We start from the raw sequence: 21,867 nt of genomic DNA on the forward strand, positions 1-21,867 counted from the left end.
TCGAATAACTTAGCGGCGAGGGAGAGCTTGTTCTGCCGAGAGTTTTGCACTTTTTATTATTTAGCAAACGCGACAAAACCCTATACATCGCTCGAAATGATGAACTCACGAGAGCGCGGCGTGATAACTTTGAGTATCTACTTACAGTCTAGCTTAAATTATCCGCGTGTGATCGCCCCGTGTGATGTTTATTGTCGTCATTCGTTCGCCGAGACGACAGGTAATTTCGACAGGTAATAGTCGCTACTGAGAGATGCAACGGAGAGAATAAATTATTCCGCGCACATTTATCACGGATGTGCTATAGTTCACTCAAAAGAGATCGGTTAATGTCGCGTTGTTTTTTTTATTTTTTTTTATATTTATTTTGTTTTTTTTTCTATTTATATATAATTTAGTTTTTATCTCGGCTATATTTTTCGAAATAAATATATCGCCATTTAAATGAGCACTTCGCGCGTTATGTATAAAAAAATCATCGAAATTCTACAATATGCATTTTTTCGCAAAAAGTTCTCATAAAATTCATAAAACATTGTTAAAAGATTATCGATTTGAAATTTGATGCTCACACTGAAAAATCTCTCAAATCGACTGAGAAAAAATTTCCATCTGTATCTCGTAATAATATCTGCAGAAGTGAAATGGTGTATATATGTGTGTATATATATTGTAGTCAGAAATGGTGTACATGGTGGACTCGGAAATAAAGCAGAATATATAATCCGATTGTGTCATCGTGTTGCGACTGTAAATAGGCGACCAAAAACGGTTTCGGATAGGAAGCACTGGTCTAAGTCTAAATTAACATACGTATTTTTTGTTCGCGTTATTTTCGATTTAAATTTAATCTCACACCGGCGATTTTATCGCCGAACTCGAAGAAGGAACGCGCGCATTGGTCTCTCTCTCAAAGAGGAAATTAACATTCTCGAAATTCTAAAATTAAACGCAGTGACGATATGACTATACAAATAATCGCATTTTGAGAAAATTTCTTCTCCTATTCGGTTTTTTTTTTTTTGTTTTTATCTTAATATCGTAGAAATATTCTATTCAACATCTACGTTTTGTGGTTAGTTAACATAACGATCGATCAACGGATCCGGATGCATGCGTAGCGGAGATTTAACGATTTAACTCGTAAGACGACGGAATTGAATTTATTTTAGCGATGTTAGCGAAACACGACGGACTAGACGTTATTCTTCAGCAAACGCACCAGAGGATTCAATTTACCCTCGTCGGAATTTCTGTACTGTTCCAGCAACTGTAAAATCAATGTGTGTGTTTATTCAACGGTTGTCAAACGTTGAAGCGCAACGTATTGAGAGATAAAATCGTCTTCGACAACGACCAAATGAGATTCGAGAACGCAATTGTATCTGTTTTTTTCTCAATTCATTTTTTTTTTTTTTTAAACATTTTTGTGAAGCCAACCGAAACTTTTGTGGTACACGTCAATCTTTTTTTTCGCAGAAAACAGATTTTTTTTGCTCAAACGCTCTGACAACACTACTCGACATTTCGTCGACAATCGTTCACTTACCTCGTACGACATTTCGCAAGACAATATCGCCATCGCCTCGGGATTGTTGTGCGTGGCCGCCAGCAACGCCGGCAACGTGTACGGTATCAATCTGGGATCCCCGTAAAAAGGAAACGGCAAGGTGCACAATTGCTGAAGAACGCTAGGACCCGCGCCGGCCGACTGAAGAACCAGCTGCAACAGATTTTCCCGAAGTACAGGCTATTATTTGTCATCTTCTCGAAGCGCAACAGTCTCGAAGAACCTTGTTCGTAGACAAAAATTCGCAAATGGGCAGGTCCGTAAAAAAACAAAACAACGTAGAAAATCGCGCGCACATTCGCAAGTTGCAAGTATAATACATTCAGCCGGGTATAAACAAAGACTTGTCCGGTAAACCGGACGAGGATTCTAATTACAAATCACCCGCATGATGCTCGAAACGGAAACTCGAAGACTACGACTCGATTAAGGTACGACCGAGCAATTTTCTTAAAGAGCGTGAGAACTCCGAGAAGGTGACACTCAGGTGTCGCGGAAACCTTCACCCCGCGAGAAGACGTCGGACATCTGCGTCTATAGTGCCGCCGCGTTGAACGTCGCACACCTGCAAGCAATTCTTGCAGGAAATGCCCACATTTTTTTTACGCATCTCCTCCGGGGCGCGTCATGCAACCCGTATTTTTTTAAGTTCTTCCGCGTTTAAGTGCCTGCGATCATCCTTTACGTTGTTCGTGTATATACGCACAAACGTTTCGCGTATTATCGCTGACGGTAATAAAGTAACTCGCTGATTGATTTTGCGACGAGATTATTTACGAAGGATTACGCGAGTTTTCTGACAAAAACTTAGGTGTCGCATCAATTCTTCATTGTCTGTACACGGCTCCTTAATTGGATCGGTAACGACCGCGATATTCTGCGAAGGACGCGTTTTTCAGACGTTACACTTTATTTAGATTTGCGCTATTTTTAGACAAACTTAAGTGAAGACAGTAATAAACACAACTTTCCACACACGATGTATCTTTAGTTCGAGGCGAGTATGTTGTATCCTGTGCGCAATTATATTCTCGATATTACGATAGATACAAAAATAAGCGTTTAACGACGAGCAAAGCGAGCAAAGGGTTGGTTAATGAACCGGGACTGAAGTGGAAAATAAAAGAAAAGCAGTAAATTATATATATACAGGGGCGCACCAACCGCGGCGCCACCGCAAAAAAATCCATTTCTCGAATTTGGTTACGACCATCGACAAAAAGCCCAAAGAGCAGACGTGCGTGTTTATGATCGCGAACGAAGAAGGTGGGTAACACACACACACACATCTCGCGTCGAGGCGCGATAACCTTGGCTGCCGCAGATGCTCGTACGAGCTTAAAAGCGTCTCGTTTCTTCCATTTTCTCTCTCTCTTTCTCTCGCGGGGAAGACGATTTTCCCGAGGCAGTTACTCTCGGAGGGTCGGCTCTTGAGAGCGGCGCCTTAAAAAAGCGCTGAAAGACGAATGCGCGACATCGGCGGTGCACTCAGCGTTACATCCCCGATTCATGCATTCGCGGGATCGATGTGTGTGGACGCGCGAGGAGGATCGGTGCTGCTGCGCGGTGGCGGTCTTTTACTTCAGAGTTTTTTCATCAATCTCTCGCGGGTATAAGTAATCTCAAATTGAAAAATGTTAATAAACTCCGAGGAACGCGTGAAACCTTGTTCGAAAAAAAAATGCATCTCTGTTCCGTTTTCGTTCTCGAGAATTTTGTGAAGACAATTTTCAAAGAAAACTACCTATATATGTAGTTCAACGTAACTTTGAAATTTTTATTTACAATAATCCAGAAATATTTCAAAATTAATTAATATTTTATAATTAATTTACATATATCTCGGATGTAATTCTTCTATTCCGCAAATTTTATTGTCGAAATAAAAACGAAAACTAAAATTCAAAATCCAATTTGCGACGGCGGTAAAGCCGCGTCGAAAAGAGACACAATGCGCGTGTACGTATATATATATATATAATTCTTAATAAATCTATTTAAATCCATTTTCTCAGATATCAGATTCGCTCTAACGCGTCGCGTATATAAATTAGTTGAGTTTCCACGCGACTTCGCGATTCTCGCTGATGGGCCCGCGCACGTGACAGAAAGATCGCGCGCGTGCACGCGCGTCGGGAGAGACGTATGGAACGGAACGTCGTAAATATATCTTTACGGCGTTCGGCCGTATATTGATGGGAGGTCCGCTGAGTGTGTTGTGTCTAACAGCTTCTTCCTTCTCGTTGGTAAACGCGCGTTGCACGCCATCCAGCGCATTCGTTTCACGCGGAACGTACCGGGTGACTCGAGTTATTATTACGGTCAAAGAAAACTAGAGCGAGAATTGAGATGAAACGAAAAAAAAAAAAAAACGGCTAAATACGGCGTTAACGTCAAAAACGTGAGAAAATTTCTCGCCCGAAAAATCACTACGAGATTCGACAATATATTTTCGCGGAAAAAAAAAATTGGTTTCTTGCGAGGAATCCGCTGCGAGTAATAATAATAAAATATACGCATACCTGATTGTCCGGATTGTTGAGAGCAAAATAACCGAGCACCACGAACAACGTCGATAGGATGTGAATACCGCTCGCGTTCGGCGGTGACCCCGTTTCCTTGTTGTCTGATAAGGAATCTCGGGAAAACCGAGTTATCAGATGACTCGCTATCAGGCGCCACTGCAAGCTCGTGCCTTCGGCGCCCAAGAAACTCTGCAATTATGTGACAAATGATTCTTTCTCGCATACTCGAAAGGCGCGCGTAGTTTTTTATTTTTTTTTTTTTCAATGCGCGCTCTGCAAGTATTAAAAAAAGATTAAATAACGAAGCTTATTTCTTGTTCAATATTTTACATCAATAATCGCTCGCTCGCGCGCGCGCGCGCGCACTTTAAAAAGCTTGAATTAATAAAAAATTCATAAACTCGATCGACGAATAGAAAGACTCTCTTTTGTAATACTATCGCCGCTAGCTTACACGTAAATCCGATGTAGAGTAACGTGTTCAATGGCGCTTAATACGGGGGTATCGATATAATTCTCCGCTCTTCTCCTTCCTTGACCTTAAATTACCGAGAGTTCCTCTCCCAAGGTGGATCCTTGTTAAGCCCGTTGAAATCTAAGACGCGCTTTCATCCCGTGGTGGCGAACGGCTTTTGTCGCGGCTAAAACCGCAACTCGCAAGGACCACAGGCCCAAAGAGAATAGATAATAAACCCGTCGGTTGTTTTTACGCGCAAAACAAATGCACGCGGGGGTTCATCAGGGCCGTTTCCCGCGGGATAATCGACGGGCGCTCCCGCGGGACCGCCACAAGGGGGGGCACGGGCCCTCCCGCGGGGGGCAAACCGGGATATAGCCCTTATGGTTTTTGCGGGACGGGAGAGGGCGCGAGAGACGGCGCCGCCCCGATTCAATTCGTGGTCGGCAGCTCTCGCTGCCCCGAGAGAACTTGACGGGAGGCCCTTTTACCGTCTTGACAGGCGAACCCCCCTCGCGCGATACATGATATCTCCATCACGCACTCCATCGGCGCCCTCCAACGATAAGCCGCATTGTTGGCGGCAACAAGCGGCGGCGGCGGCATCCTTGGCAGGGTGACGCGCCGGGGGAGCGAATCGAAGACCGCGTTGCGAATTAAAGAGTAATGGAGCTTATGGCGAATCTAATGCGTATTTCGACTCTCTTCTACATACTTGAATTATTCGAGATACCTAAAAATATCGACAACTTACCGAGATATATCGGTTTCTAAAGTGAATTTGTGTGTGTGCGCGAAGATATATTTAGCGGAATTATATCTACACAACCGTGCGTCAAATTACAGATTATATTTTTATCGCAAGTTAATGCGCGCGCGCGCGCTAATTGCAACTATCTATTAATGAGTCTATATTTCGAGCTGAATGCAATTTTCATATCGAATGAATAAATTTCGAAATGAAACAATGCGGATATAGCGCCAAGTGTCTGAGAAACGTGTCGAAATTGGAGCGGAATTAATTTTATATCGGAGCGGAATGCGCGCACATTCGCGTTGTTGGAAACGCGGAAGGATAGGAGTATAATGATAATCCGAGAGTGCCGAGAGTGCGAGTAACAACTCGCAGCTCTCGAAACTGTTAACATCCGTTCAACATAAACACCAGGTATATCTAAATCTATGCGATATTTATTTGTATCGAAATTTTACTCAGCTTTATATTTAAATAATATAAATCTCGTTTTATATTCGAAATCAAAGTAGTCGTACGTACCTGTAGCGATCGAAGATCGAGCTCGGCGATCGATTTCAGAAGCTCGAGTCCGCGACCAGCCAGATTCCTCGCGGCGGTCGTGAACGCGACTTGGTTCGGCGTGGGCGAGGCTCCCTTCTGATTCTGCGGCGTGAACGCGACCGCGGCGTAAAGCGCGCCGATCGCACCCGATGCCTCGGTCGCCGACAAGGTCGAAAGCAAGTGCGACTCGTTGCTTGTTTGCTCGACGTTGTTGTTGTTGTTGCTGCCGCCACCCTCGCATCCGTGGTGCACGCTGACATTATCTTGATCGACGCCCGAGACGACGCGCCTCAGATGGCCGCAGATACGCGATAGGAGATCGTAAGACGATACAAGCACCGGCGACTCCTGCTCCTGATGATCCGGAAAAAAATCCGTCTCGATCAGGGCGCGACTGTGGCGTGACACGCGATCCACTAAGCCGCCCGCTACCAGATATCTGAGGAAGCACAAAAAAAGAATTCTCTCGACGCATATATTATTACTTTAGCGACGTATATAAATGTATACACTCTTCGGAGAAAAGCTCGCGCTTTTTCGTTTTTATCTCCTCGGATCCTCTTGTACGTCGCGCCGGACACGTCGAGCCGAGACGTGTCCGAGAATGTTTTTTTTTATTTTTATTTTTTTTTATTTTTTTGGAATTTGTGAATTTACCTCTCGACTCTTTTTTGCACAACAAAATTTTTTTTGCGGCAGCTCGAAAAAAAATCACTCGTCTATGAGTGAGAAGAGATCGCGAAAAATGAATTTGAAATTAATTTGCGCCACAGCGCGTCGCGATTATATAAACTTTTCGCGAGGAAACACCGAACGAAAATAATTCTCTTTAGACGAAAGAATATTCATATTTCGAAGCTTGCGATGTGCAAACGTTCACCGCGTTTTTTTTTTTGCTTTAGTTATTAAAGCGAAGATTGAGAGAGTGTGTGTCAAGAGAAACAAAACCCTGAAGAAGAATGGCGCCGATGATGGAAGCGCGTAAATCTATCTTTGCGTTTTACTCGCGGAAACAATCTATATTCTAAATGGAGAAACGAACAATTCAATATTCAAACGCGACAGGCCGTCGACCCCCCCCCCCGTGTCGTCGTCGTCGCCGACGAAGGATCGCACTTCGACGTTATTCTCGACAATCGGCGCTCGTCGATCACCGGACGATCATGCGGCAGCGAAGTGTGCATATGGATGGTGCGCTGGAAGGGAGATGAAGGATAAAAAAAAAAAAAACAATGTATTGCTTACAGGACAGCATGTGCGACGGCGTAACACGAGAGGATTATAACATCAGTGCGTATAATTCCGAGCACGTCGAGAGAGCAAGAGAGACAAAACAAGAAGAGGAGAGAAAGAGAGAGAAAAGGGGAAGAGACCGCTATGATGGGATCTGGGAGGGGTGATCGGAGGGGGGCTGCAAGCGTCGGCGCACGCGATGCTCATTCTATCGGGTTGTTGTATGTATATGTTTTCCTTTCTCGTAGAGGAGCAGCATCCCCTTTCGCGCGCGCAAGCCCGAGGGGGTGCGTGCCTGTCAGCGCGTATTATCGCCACCCTCCCCCTTCGACCCTTCACGGCAGAAACCCATACAAACGCTCGCTCGGAGAGAGAGAGAGAGAGAGAGAGAGAGAGAGACCCGCGTCAATGAGTATTGGAATATATAATACACGGAGAGCAAGTGCACCGCCCTTTTCGATACCGCGTTTCGTTCGAAGAGAGGACCAACTGTCGCGTCTAATCATAACTAGCTGGCCGAGCCAATCTCGCTGGTTTCCGCGCGCGAGCACTTTCGCGTTATCCGATTTCGGAATCTCCGATAGAAAAAGCTCGGCTCAATTTTGTTGCATCTTGAGAAAATTTATTTATTAGCGAAAAACAAAAATCGCACCGATGCGCGTTGCGCTTTTGTTTCACGAGAGAGAGAGAAAGAGAGAGAGAGAAATTTTACAAATAAAAAGATAAATTCCATAAAAAAAAAAACATTTTATGACACATGTTGAGAGAGATAGAGAGAGAGAACAAAAGTATCAAATGCAAAATCTGTTTTTATTCCGCGCGACATATAACGCTCTAAGCTCGTTTTCCCGTTAAAGCGACAAATACAATGGACGAACACGAACCCCTCGCGTACACCGTATTCGCGATGGTATTGGCGTCGAGAGAGAGCAAATTCGCTAATAAAATGCAGCGGAATGATCGCGTTGGATTAGGAACGCGAATTAGAATCGCTCGACACGTAACTACGATTGCGCGCCGGATTACATGACGTATTTCTCTCCCTCCCCCCTTTCTCGCCGCTAACCTGCAACAACACAAAGCGACAGTTGGGAACAAGGGAGACGACCGTGTGTCACCTCGAACGCAATAATTTTGCATGATCGAACGAGACTCCCTCCCTCCCTTTCCCCCTCCCCAATCTCTTGCCAATCGTTGCACCGTCGCTCGATGCGAGATTCACTGTCTGTGAGAGTCAGTCGGCGATCTTCAAGGATCGCTCAATCTTTTAACCCTTTAACGGAAGAAGGATAAAAAAAAAAAAAACCTTTCGAACCGAGTTGATTCCATTCACTCGCCTGGCCCGAAACATTGAATCATACTTTCATAATCATGCAATTGAGGCGGTATATGCCAGTCGATTTAGCTGATAGGGGGATTGGACCCGAGATCCAGTTCCGCGACCACAGAACCGGCCAATTTGGCGCGATGGCGCGCGGGTCCTTTCTCAGCAAAAACGTCGAGGGGATGCGTTCATACTTTACTCTTCCCTAAAGTTCAATATTAGATCATCCTCGTGTGATTATTAGATCACAAATTATTAAAAACCAAAAAAAAAACTATGTTTTGTTAAGCGCAATATATATGTTGCGCTTCGTTCACGGATACTTCGTGAAATTCAACGTGCGATAGAGATGCGAGTGGATGTCGAGCAAGTGGAAAAAAATTACATCACAGTGAAACGAACAATTCCGCGCGCAATCCCACGTTTTACATCTGCGTTTTACATCAACATAAGTGAAGATATATACTAATGTTACTCCCTCACCACGAGCTGTAAAATAAAAGCTGTAACTACTATTAGCAAGTTAATTAATCATTCGGGTGGACGTGAAGGCAGTTATTTGAACTGCCCAAAAATTCCCCAAAAAATTTCCCAATCTGTCATTTACCGACACATCTCTGGAGGAAGAGGAGAGGGAGCGCACCGGAAAGATGTGTCCCCTCGATCTTCGTGCGCGTTCGTCTCGGAGGGGTGCATCGCGCCGCCGCCGACGACCCGAGATTGCGATCTATCATTGAATGTTTGCGGGGGGTCAAAATACATCGAATTTATTTATTATCCTCTCGTCCCGCCCCCTCCCGCAGTATGCAACCGCGTTACGCGCGGAACGCGAGGGTGAACGACTGAGAGAGAGAGAGAGAGAGAGAGAGACAGCTACCCCCGGAGGCTGCCATTAGCTAACCATATGATTATTTCATAGCGAGCTCGCGAGGGTGCATATCTTTACGCTCGTCTCCGCATCCCTCCGCGCGCGCGCGCGCACTCCCGCGCGCGACTTAGCAGCGGTAGCTTATGCGATTTGCCCGCTGTTACCGCGCCGAGTGCACTTTACGGAACGGGAAAAGGTCCGCGGGAGATACCCTCCCGAGAAGGGTAATCGGATGGATGGCTCGTAATTTGTGTGTCGTGTCCGAGATTATACGAGAGCGCGCGCGCGCGCGCGTCCTGCAGTTTCCGGTGTTTTTACGGTGTTGCGCGCGTCAACACTCGACCATCTCGCTTTTTTGTACATAATTCCCGTAACGGTCGCGTAAAAACATCTTTTGTTTATAATATAATGAACAAACACGCGCGAGTGCACAAATAAAGAATTATCACTTTATATATTACATTTGCTATGTGCAAATGGTCGCGGCAATTGCGGGATTTGCGCGGAGATTGCGCGTCGAAAACTAAATGTCACCGAGATTGGAGTACGTTGTTGTTGTAAGTGCTACACACACGCGTCTGTAAATCATCGGGCGATAAAAAATATATACAGCTTGACTTTGACAAACGGGACGGAAATAAAAAATAAACGGAAACAATTTTTTCTGTTAATTCGAGCGAGTAACCGCGCGACGCGGTTTTCCATCTGAAAGCTCGGAAAATTGTCGCAACAAGTTTTTTCGCGCGGGAAACGCGCGTGAATCATACGCGAGAGAGTTTGCGCTTCGGAATTAATGTTGTAAATCAATCAGGATATGATTTGCGGCGAACGGAGCGTACAGCTGCTGGAAATACGGAATGCATCATCATGACGCGCGCTGAGGAAAGAGAGAGAGAGAGAGAGAGAGAGAGAGAGAAAGCGCGCGCGCGCACAAAAGTAGAATAATTGCGACATTTATTATCCCGGATTGACAAAGAGCGACGGAGCAATAAATTTCGCGAGTATTTCGATGTTATTTTCAAACAAATTTGTCTTTTTGAGGGTTAACAATATTGTCGCGTTTAACGTGTAAAAAAAAAAAAAAATTTTTTTATAATATTAACCGCACTTGAAAAATCCCATCGGAAGAATAGCTGTCCGTCGCTGGAATAACGGTGGTAAAATTCTCAACGTGAGGATATAAAAGTGTTTCTCTTCAGCGCGCCGGACAAACGTGCCCGGGACAGAAGTGCCATTTCGCTATTTCGACAATAGAGCATGTTTGCGCAACGAAATGGCAGAAGTGTGTAAATGACAGTCGCGTATCATTGAGTCATTGAGTTGGAAAAAAAGCGAGAGAGAGAGAGGAACGGGGTACCTACTACCGCGTAGTCGGGGCGGCTATTTGGTGTCGCGCGAAAACTTGTTCGCTATTTCGACCCTTCAAACCGTATAAAAGCAGACACAATTTATTTATTAAGTAGAGAACACTACAGGCGCGCGCGCGAGCGCGCCATCGATTTTACGATACATATATTTCCGCACGTTGTTTCAAAATTAATTTCACCGAAATCGCAACAAATCGTAACGCGCGTATAATCCGCGAACTGTCAAAATCCGCGACGCAAATAGCCGAAAACTAATAAGCGTCGCGGAAAAGCGACAAAAAATTAACAAACCAATCGAGAGAGAATCGACTTTAATTCTTAACTCGCTCACGCTCATTCGATTTGCAAAACAATGTGTTGCAAATTAATCGATATATTATAGCGAGCTGCGAATAATGTAATTAATTAATATCGCGGACAATAATTTTTTGCGCGATAATTTTATTACATAAATAAATAAAACTTTTTTTTCAACGCACTTGAAGTGACTATGTCGCTCAAAAAAAAAGCGAGCGCTTTCTTTCTGTCCTGATTTTAAAACACTATATCGCTCGCGCGCGCGCGCGCGCGTAGCGCGATAGTGTTTTAAAATCTCTCTCTCTCTCTGTCTCCCTACGAGTTTGTATTAAAGACCAATAAGAGAGAACGTCAGCACGCGAAATAAAGTCTGAAACAAGGTCAAATGGCCGTGGTCTTCGTCGAATTGGTAATGTATTATAATCCCGAAGCTCTAACATCCAGCAACTCAGGATATTGCTACTCCGGATTCGTTGATGCGTAATGCATTCACGCCAGGATTTCGGATGGAGTGGGGGATGAAGCGCAGCAGTACGGTACTCCACACGTATATAGTATCCTGGGTACCGGGGGATGAGCGTAGGGTAAAGGGCGCTCCGCTCTCTCTCTCTCTCTACGCGACTTGGCCGAGCATAGCGACGGTGTCGAGCGTACCGTAAATTTGCTCAAACTATGTATGTGTGTGTGTGTGTGTGTGTGTGTTGTGTGCGTATGCGTGCGCGCACAAGAAAATGCGAATAAAGTAAATACGAGAATTTCGATAGAAATTCGATGAGTTTTTTTTTCCCAATTCAATAAAATCACACAATCAAGAGCGCGATGCTGTTGAAAATAATTCGGAAATTATAGAAAGCAAATAAAAGAAAGAATCGAAAAATACAGATGAAGAATGGAAATAATAGTAAAAACGCGATAAAATTGGAAAAATGACGAAAATTGAAAGAATATTCTCTGAAACAAATGATCGCAATATGTTCGTCATAAAAAATTGTTTTATTATGTCTAACTGTGAAAACACACCGATTATATTTCTAGACAGACCGATGCGCGCGCACGAGACCGATGTGTGTGTTTGCGCTTAATTTAGGGAGGGGAAAAAAAAAAAAAAACACACTTTGTGATCGTTTGTCGAAATTGCTAAAAAATATTGCGCCCGCATCCATTATGAGCGACGGTGTAAAATCCGTGCGCCGGTTTCCTGTAAACCTGAATTTTTTAATAACCGATTTTCAGTTCTCTGTTGACTGGAGACCATTTACCGATATTCAATATGTTATGAACATGCCAGCGAAATGTATTCGTTGCCGACGGAGTACGCCGTTTGCGCGTGTTTATACGTAGAGTAGAATTTCTAAAAATAATTTATGTTTACCTACGGAAATCCAATATTTCCGAGGAAGAAGAGATGCGCACCTCTCTCGCACAAAATGGCAGCTCACGGTCGCGTCTGGTATATTTACATAAAAATATGCTCTCTTATACAAGAGAGAATATACATCGGTCATTCTCGGCAGAAAACGAAGCGCGAACGAAATATATATTCTAAAAAAGAAACATTAACATTAACTCCGTCTCGAACGAATCGATCAGTTTTTTTTTTTTTTTATGGGTATCTATACAATTTTTAACACCGCTCGCAAACACACTAAGCAAAGTAATAAATTTTTTTCCAAAAACAAAAAAAAAGAAAAAAAAAAACATTCAGCGAACATATTCACTGATTGATATTTCGTCAATATGAATAAAACAACTAAACCTTTTGCGCGATTCACCGCGCAAATAAATACGCATCAGAGTTTTTTTTTTTTCACAATAAACTAGTAGTATATGCAAAAAATGTTTGATCGCCTTTTCATTAAAATCATCGTATTTTTTACAGGAAAAAAAAAAACAAAAAACAAGTGTAATGTGTTTTTTTGTGTAGTGTATATTTAAACAGTGTGCTCTTTCCCTCTCTCTCTCTCTCTCTCTCTCTCTCTCTGGATACATCGTATTATTTTTCCAAAAAACACGTTCGTCACACGCAATGGAACGGCAATGGAACCTCGCTGTTTCACTTGCGGAAGAGTGTGTACGGTGTATTTCGCCATGTCAAAGTCAACACCCGGATTTCTTTCTTAGACGTCGTTTAAAGCAGCCTATAACCCCCGATGCGCGGGGGGCGAGTATATACGCGCGGAGGGATAATAGACAACGTTGAAGCTTGCCACTTAGCAGAATGGGAACAAGAACAGCCGCTCCGGCCTATTTCTACTCTTGCGCCCCTATCCCGCCTGATCAAATACTCGGCTCCAATCCCGCGGTTCCCATTACTACTGCCGCTCCTCTTGTCATTGCTGTCATTGACAGCACTATTATTGTTAAAGACTCCCTTTTCTTGCGCCGCGAAATTGTCGAAGGCCGAAAGAAGCTCGACGCGTAATCTTTCAAGTTGTTCAAAAGTGAGCAAATTTCGACCCGTTGTTTTGTACAAAAAAAAAAAAAAAACAACGTTTCATTTGCACATCGCTCACATATCGCGCGCAATAGTTTTATTTTATCACAAACTTTTATATTTTGAAGCTATTCTTTTATTACGAATTAACGTTAGATCATATTGTGTTACGTCGATTTGTTACATCGATATTGTGGCACATATCGAGTGTGTGTTTATAAAATACATTTAACGCCGGCAAGGATTAAGAGATGCGCTCTCTTCTTCGACGATTGCACGACACGAGCTGAAAGGCTTTGAAAATGAATCACTGACCGACACCCGGCCGCGCCAGCTGATACTCGAGGAGCTGCATCTGCCGTCTAATTTGGCGTCCGAATTGCCAAACTAGACTTTTACCTCGAATTTATGATCCATGATGCAACTCGATGCGATAAACGTAGATTTAGAACGAGTGGCACAAGTCGATTATCCAGATGGAACGTATACGTGTAATTATTAACAAAACACCGACGCGATAATGAAACGCGTAAAAACGAAAAAAAAAAAAGAAAGAAAAAAAACACAATTGTTGCGAATTTCCAATTAGTGCAAGTCCGCTTTTTTAAAAAAAAAAATATAATCATCACACGAGAGAAAAACGCGGTACATCTATTTTAACAAGAATTTGCAAATTAAATTTGCGTTGCTCTCGAAGTTACGTACGCTAAAACCTTTAAAATCCAATCCACTTAAAAAAAAGCGCGAGTGATAACAATATTAAGTGATAACATTTACAGATGCAGATATTATTCGTTGTGTGCATTCGTAAAAATAAATTAAATTCGCGCGCGCGCGCGCTCGTGTGCTCGGATTTGAATTTTCGCGTTGTTAAAATTGTATATTTATACGCTTTTAAAATAAAACGACGCGCGTGTATATCATACAATCGATCCGATAATTAATAATAATTGCAAAATGAGGACTTATTGCTTGCGCACGCGTGTAACATTTACAAGATAAAATACAATGTCATCATAATTAATTCGCCCGGCGCGTATGCATTGTCGGTAATAATTTAACTCATTATTTATGCGAGCGGATGATATCTGCCATTCGTGAATTTAATGCAATATTCAGTTGGCTATTTGCATGTCTGAAGTTTTATATATATATATATATATATATACATATATAAAAGAATTAATTAAAAAAAAGTCGTGCGCGAGCAATCTGCGATTGAATGCACGCGCGGAAAGATACGTAAGGTGTTTCGCCGGTTCTCTTTCGCGAATTCCACAGAACAACTTTGTTCGGAGAAGAGAAATTAGGTTGAATTATCATCGTTTGCGAACGTTTCCCCGCGCGCGGGAAATGAATTCCCGAAGTATCATTATTTTTCTTCAATCGCGCTTAACTCTCAATCGAGAAATTCTTTTTCTCTGCAATCTTTCTTTTGTACTTGGAAAAACTTTTTTTTTTCTTTCTGCAAATTCTCAATACGATTTCCAAAGTTCACACGTGTAATTTTTTTCAAAGCCGCGCGTGTGCACGAAACGCTAACCGATTCGCGGTGTATCGACCACCACTCCTGCGAGCAACACGTAGAAAAACAGAACGCAACAAAAATACGAAGAATATAGCAAACGACTGGGCGTGTGCGCGTAGGTCGCCGATAGCTCGTACAGTAAAAGAGAGAGAGAGAGAAAGATAAAAAGAGAAGCAAAATAGAAAGAAAGAAAGAGAAAGAGAGAGAGAGAGAGAGAGAAGCGATGAGCGCCGAGCCCGTTCGAAAGAGGGTTGAGAGGGCACGGGGATGTGTAGCGGCACCGAGGGTGAATTTGGACGAGGAGAAACAGAGAGGGAGCGAGAGGAGGAAGGAACGAGACGGGGAGAGGAAAGGAGAGAGAGTCCATTAGCAGATTACGTACCCAGCCCGCCTCGCTCATTCACCCTCTCCCTCCCCCCAGCGATGTTTTTTCTTCTCTTCTCCCCCTTTCTTCCGCAACCGCCGATGATCTTGCCGGCTACAACCGTGTCCACCCTCGCGCAACCCTCTTTCAGGACGGCGCCCACGAGCGCGCGCTTCGAACGTGACAGGTGTGCGACTCTCTCTAAGTCCGCTTGGACTTTGTCCAAGAAAAAATCGCCGACGACGCGTTGACTTCGTTCGCGGAGTCGTTTTCGATTACGTAGAGAAAAACTCCGAGTCTTTCTTCTTCACAAAAAAAAAAAATACACGTGTGTGCAACATTCGCATACAACATTTCGTCTTCTTACGTCGAACACGGTTTTTATTGCGTTCTTTTTCAAGTTTTCTTTCATCGAGATGAATCTCGCGTGAATTTGATTTATAGTTTTGCAAGCGAGAGTTTGTTGCTCAGATAATTTCATTAGAGAAAGAGATGGATAGATAGATAGATAGATAGAGAGGGAGAAAAAAACACGTCAAAAGTGAATTTGCCTGTTGTGAATTTACGCCGCTGCTTGCTCGAGCTATCCCGTTTTCATTTATCAGAGCGAACTCTATCCGTGCTATCGGTGTATCAACTATTTATTGTTATTTTCTCCTCGCGATACACAAGGTGCTCGCGCCGCGTTGTGTATCGTATTTGCATGAAATCGATAAGGAGAAGAGAGAGCGAGGGGGAGGCATCACCGTCAAAAGGGGGGAGGGGGGGAACGAGAAAAGAAAAGTTCGAAAATGTCCAGTGGGAGATATCGGAGGTGCGCTTTGCCGCGCGAGATGCCGCCTTTGGTGTTGCGAGCACGTCGGAAAAAAAGGGAAGGAGGAGGCGGGAGGAAAAACGGGAGAGCGGGGGGGGAGGCAGGGAGGGAGGAGAATGCTCTTTAGGACGGCGAAACTGAATTATCAGATCAAACAGCAGCGCCGTTATATTAATAAAATAGATTTTGCCCGCCGCTCTTCAAAGGGGAAGAGAACCAGGCGCGCACGCCGCCGTCGTCGTCGTTTCGCGTCTAACCTCGTTTTGCGCAACTCCCGATTTAATCATGTTGCACGACTAAAACGTAGCCTTTTCATTTTCGTAATAAACCCTACCTTGCGCGCGAACGACGACGAGGAAGAGAGGGAGGAAAGGGAGAGACGCTAGAAGAAGCCGCTGGGAACCTTATTACGTTAAGTAAATGCGCGAGCCCGCCGTGTTCGTCTAGCGGCGCATTAATTAATGCGTCAAGTTTGACGTGCACGTTGCCTGCCACGATTACATCGCAAATTATTTTTGCAATTTGCGCTCGAACGAGCGTTTTTTTTTTTTTTAACAACGCGAAACCCTTAATCCTCAAGTATCAACTTTTCCGAAGTCCGGTTTGTTCTTATGCGAGATTTTTATTATAGTGATTTTTATTATGTGCAAAAAAACAAAAGCTTGAAATTACAGAGAAGTGACAGTTTTTTTTTTTCTGCAATTTTGGGTCAAGAGAGATTTCGCTCGATAGATTTCATACGCTCGCGAGATTCATGCGCGAGATGCGATTTTATATAAATTGATTAAGTCTGACCTAATTATAGCGGGCTTAAAAGTTCGCGCGCCCGGTATATAGAACGTGTCATTTTGTGCGCGCGATTAAGACGGTAGTCCTTTAATTCTTTGTAACAATAGACGGTGAGGGCACGCGCGCGCGCGCGCGGCGGAAGGGCGCGAGCCTCCGGGGGGTGTGCTAAGGAAAATTTTAGACTCGTGGACGTCGACAAGCTGATCGAAAGCCCATTTAATCCCCGAGCCGCGAAGAGAAACAAAACGCGTCGAGAGATCGCGTCGAGTTTTCCCGTTTCCAATTAACCAGAGCAAACTGTGATTTATCTCATCGCGAGTTGGGGGGAGGGGGTGCGAAACATATACAATACTTTGAGAAAAGGTTCAAATTGATGACAATCCCGTCGCGCGTCTTTGCATTGAAATTCTCACTCGCGGCGTGTTTTTTCTCCGGTGGAGATACGGAAGTTGGGCGCCCCAATTAAAATTGACTTATAATTAATTGATACATGTTTAATTTGCGCGGGAAAAAAACACTCGCCGAATTGACGTAGACCGGAAGCACGAATTTTTCTTGACTACCAATGTGGATTACCAATTACTCGCTCGATCGCATTCCCGATTAAAAACAGACATAGACGTCGCGAGACCACACAATCCCTTCCTTGGTACTCGCTTCGGGATTAGCGATGAAAGTGTTTGCAAACTTGATTTTTTTTTTCCCGTGGTGCTTTCTCTCTGGCGAATTAGTCGACGCTCAAGTTCCGATCGTCGACATTTTCGAGAGTTTTCAATTATCGGAAACAGTCCGTCATCGTCATCATCGATCGCCTTTTTGCGCGGTCACAGCTTTGACTCCTGATCTAACTCTGACGTGTTCTTTTTGCATAAATGAATATTACCCGGCGATATTTAAATGCTTTTTTTTTTTTTCAACACTGGTTTCTTAAATATCTTATAAATGCACGTGTGTAAAAAAAAATCACGACGAAACACGATTATCTACGTTACATACGCGTTGTAAAGTTTAAACTAAAAAACAAGATGACCTGCATATATTATCGTTAATATTGTTGGCATTAAAAAAAAAAAAAAAGTAGGAAAACGATACCCGGAAGAGCTGCGACCCACTCCGACGTTTCTTTGCTCAAGATTGCGGAGATACGTGGGACTAACGAATAAAAAACCGTGATAGAGAAACATTTTTTATCTGCTTATCCTCACACGACGCATCTGTTACTTTATGAAGTCATTCATGCACCATCAAAAGATTTAAGAGATATCCGATACGTGTCAACATCACACGACGCGATAAAAAAAAAAAAAAAAAAAAAACTACCGATAATTTATATTTTTTATTTTTACAATCAAGAAATTTGTGCTTTTTGGTAACTTGTTTTTTCTTTAGTTTAAATTATAAATTTTCAATACATAATTAACTCCTTCTTTTTCAAAATCTGAAATTTTGGATTTTTGTGTCGAAAGAAAGTAACATCTTTTTTTTTTTTTTAACGCAAAGAAACATTCGGACGATAAAAGCAGCAATATATGCAAATGGTGTTCACAGATGTGTACGATCGAATGATAAAACTCGGTTTTATTGCCAATACAACACACCGCGAGCAAATATTGATTAATTATCAAACAAACGAAAGTATAATTTCATCCCGAGCTCTCTGTGACTTCGATTGACTTCGCTGCTTATCTTTTTCGCAATCAATCGCCAGTTCTTGGCGATCTCGCGATCTATCGCGAGTCCGATCCTTGGCTATCTCTACCTGTCGTTTCGCACCTTATTGCTATTTATCCTAAAATCAATTCTCGCATGTCACGCTAATGTAAAACACGACACACTTCTCTATCCTGTAACCTAGAAAAGCTCACAGATTCAACATTTACGTAGATATATATATACGCGTTGTGTGCTCAATTCATTACGTTACGTCGTAACTACTTATTGACTGTCAAAATGTACAAATATAAAATCGAATCGTTATTCAGCGACACACAAGTGACATCACACTCAGGCGTCATCAAATATTACACGCGCAAACGTCGTCGTGCGGATTCGTTCGCCACATTGATTTCGCTCGTTGCGAAATAGTAGTTATAGTTATACGTTTCTCTCCTCTACTGCGAAAGCAACAGTAAACGCGTTTGATTAATTGGAATTGCGCGATTGTTATTATTATTACGCGGAGATCTCGCGGGGCAGCAGGAAAACTCGCGGTTCTGAAGCGCGCGCGCGCGCGCGTAAAAAGATCGGCGTATTATTTCTTTCTTTTTTTTTTTTTTTATATTTTTTTTTTTTTATTTTATTTCGAGGAACCGAGTGACGGCGAGTGCACTTAACGACCGTCAAATAAGTATTACGACGTACAAAATGATCGATCGCCGTTACACATCTGCGCACTTTAAAGATACGAGCGAAAAGCAACCATCGCCGCTGAGTAAAAATCGTGACTAGGCCTTTCTCGCATCGGCAGGAAATTAATCATAATAATTCCACAGACACGCACGCGCGCGCACACGTGTACACTACACACCGATGTGTGTGTGTGTGCGCGCACGCGGTTGGACAATAATTCTGATCGCACCTTCGTCATTCATTATACAAGGCCAGACAGTATACGATCGGTGAACGTGAAATTCGCAGATTCACCCAACGTGTAAAGTACGCCGACGGAAAACAAGACAACTTTTTTTTTTTAGAGAGAGAGAGAGAGACGATGCTATAACGCGCGCTACTTGAAATTACTTATATTGCGCAATGAGAGAGAGACTTAATTAAAGAAATACGCGAATCTTCCCCTGTATATAAGATACGACAATCGCGATAATTTTTTACACACGATCGGATGTGTCGGACCTTTTGTTTCAAATACAAACATCTATAAGCCACCCCCGCGATTACCAATCAACAATGTTCAATAACGAAGACAGGATGAGATTATTATTATTATTTTTTTTTTATATTAAAAATAAAACACATCTCGCGTCTCCGAAGTTTCTTTCGAACCTCGAGAGAAAAACGGTGAGAGAAAGCGAGAGAGTTCGTTCGTTCGTTCGTTCGTTGTGCAAAGGGGTTAAACCCGAAACGTTTTGGGGGGTCCTCGCGGAGGAAGTTGACCCAGGTGCGAGTCTTCATCCCGACGGGAAGATCGGGAAGATCTTGCGCGCGATGCAACGAAAACACAGTTTGCGTCCTGTCAGTTGCGGGCCTGTGACTCGCGTATTAAGTTCGGTATTGGTACGTCGCGACACAAACGACTGCTGTATTTTACAGCGAGGGTGGTCGCCGTGCGCGCGCATCAAAGCGCACCAGAGCGCATTTTATTTCTTTCGTTCTATTCAAAGGCGCCGTCTTGGAGATGGTGTTTGCGCAACAAATGACTTCGACCAGATCAAACACGGCGCGAAATTCTGAACGAGAGAGAGAGAGAGCGAGCGAGCTCGCGCACGCGAGCGCAGACGAAATGTCGGGGCGAGCGCGCGCGCGAAAATACACGTCAGACAGCTCGAGAGTGAGAAAAGATAAAGATCTATCGGCGATCAATAATAATAATAAGCATCGGGGAAATGCGACGGAGAGAGCGAGCGAACCGACGCGGATGTTTTTCACGCGAGTTTTCTTTGCGAGTGCAATATATATATAATAACGCGCGAAGTCTCTCGCGCTCGCAAAAATCGCTCTGTGTTATTTATTTTCGGACAAGGTCTCCGCGTTTTATCGAAAATACCAATCTCACCGGCTCCCGGGTTCTTTTGTCGAGTTGTGAGATAAAAACAAAAAAAAAATCGAATATAAGGAAGGAGAGGACACACGTAAAGACACGTTACAGAAGTTACGATTTCATTGTAGATGATTGCCCGCAATTACGCGCAGCAGGGTGTTCGTATCACCCGGAGGGGGGGAGGGAAAAAAGTGGAACGCGCTACTAATTACGCGCTCTGATTACTCTAATCAGTGAGAAATAATACTTTCGGTCGTCCGCGAAGATTACTTTTGATGGTCCACCATTTTTCTAACTAATAATCGGACGCGCGCATTTTTTCGGCAACAAAAAAATCACGTAGTTCGCTGAGAAAAATTACTTTTTTTTTTGTGTAGAAATAGATAAGTTCGCGCAAGAAATCTATTAAAATATAAAGCGTGACGTGAGAGAGAATTAATAAAAAAATATAAAACACAAAAACATTTTTCGACGACTTTCCGCGAGTGACGCGGACGAGACAGAGAGTTTCGAACTCTCTAGGCTTTGCTTTTCCGTTGCTTTTTCGAAGATAAGCGCGTTAAAATAAAAATGTTATTTTCGTTTTAAAAAAGGTTCGGGGGGGGGAGGGGGGACCCGCCATCGCGATGTCGAAGTTTCAGGATCATAATATAAAAAGGATGTGCTCTCATATAAATTGAAAGTTCATAGTAGGACTTACCCGGCGATATCCCGAACGCGGCTCTGCAGGATCGTTTTCTCAAAGGGCTCTTCGGGGATCAGGCTGCAAAGCAATTGCGTCGCACTGGCGGCCACCATACCGCTTCCGGTTGAATTGCCGGATACATCCTGAGTCTGAGCGTGGTCGTCGAGACTAGTCAGAGTCTGTGATGCAGAAAAAACGTAATGGTCACAAACTCTGCGACGGGATACTTTTATCAAGTATCTTTCAAATGATCCTTAAAGCGAGATTGGAGATACCGTTATAGAGAAATATATTCCTTTTGTTTAAAGTTCAAAGACAAAATCACTTTCTCGCGACCGCGAGAACACATATATATACACCAAAAAAATTGTATTCTTGTTTTGAGGATATCCCACTTACTTTAAGTATATTTTATACTAAAATAGGCGCCAAGAAGAGTTTCTTATTTTAAGAGGAAAATCCTCTAAATAAGTAATATTGATAAGAATATATACTGATTAGAATATAAAAAGCCTCTGTAGAAAAACATATATATATCTCACTATCGAAAAAGACTATATTCTTAAATTAAGAATATATTCTTTATTTAAGAATATATTC

At 43.1% G+C, this 21,867-nt stretch overlaps 1 protein-coding gene across 2 annotated transcripts in view; it reads right to left on the reverse strand.

The window, feature by feature from the left end:
* Positions 1 to 360: 360 nt before the first annotated feature.
* The window catches only part of LOC109859673 (S phase cyclin A-associated protein in the endoplasmic reticulum), a 33,932-nt gene continuing 12,425 nt past the window's right edge, over positions 361 to 21,867 (reverse strand). For both annotated transcript variants that reach the window (XM_020438145.1, XM_020438146.1), the window contains exons 11-15: positions 21,283 to 21,446; positions 5,829 to 6,288; positions 4,093 to 4,284; positions 1,550 to 1,723; positions 361 to 1,270 (exon numbers count right to left, since the gene is read on the reverse strand). In XM_020438145.1, coding sequence (XP_020293734.1) covers positions 1,196 to 1,270; positions 1,550 to 1,723; positions 4,093 to 4,284; positions 5,829 to 6,288; positions 21,283 to 21,446 — 1,065 coding nt within the window. In that variant the 3' untranslated portion in view covers positions 361 to 1,195. The remainder of the gene's footprint in view (positions 1,271 to 1,549; positions 1,724 to 4,092; positions 4,285 to 5,828; positions 6,289 to 21,282; positions 21,447 to 21,867) is intronic.

The sequence above is a fragment of the Pseudomyrmex gracilis genome, unplaced genomic scaffold, assembly GCF_002006095.1.
Source record: "Pseudomyrmex gracilis isolate BER0280 unplaced genomic scaffold, ASM200609v1 scaffold_278, whole genome shotgun sequence".
NCBI lineage: Eukaryota > Metazoa > Arthropoda > Insecta > Hymenoptera > Formicidae > Pseudomyrmex > Pseudomyrmex gracilis.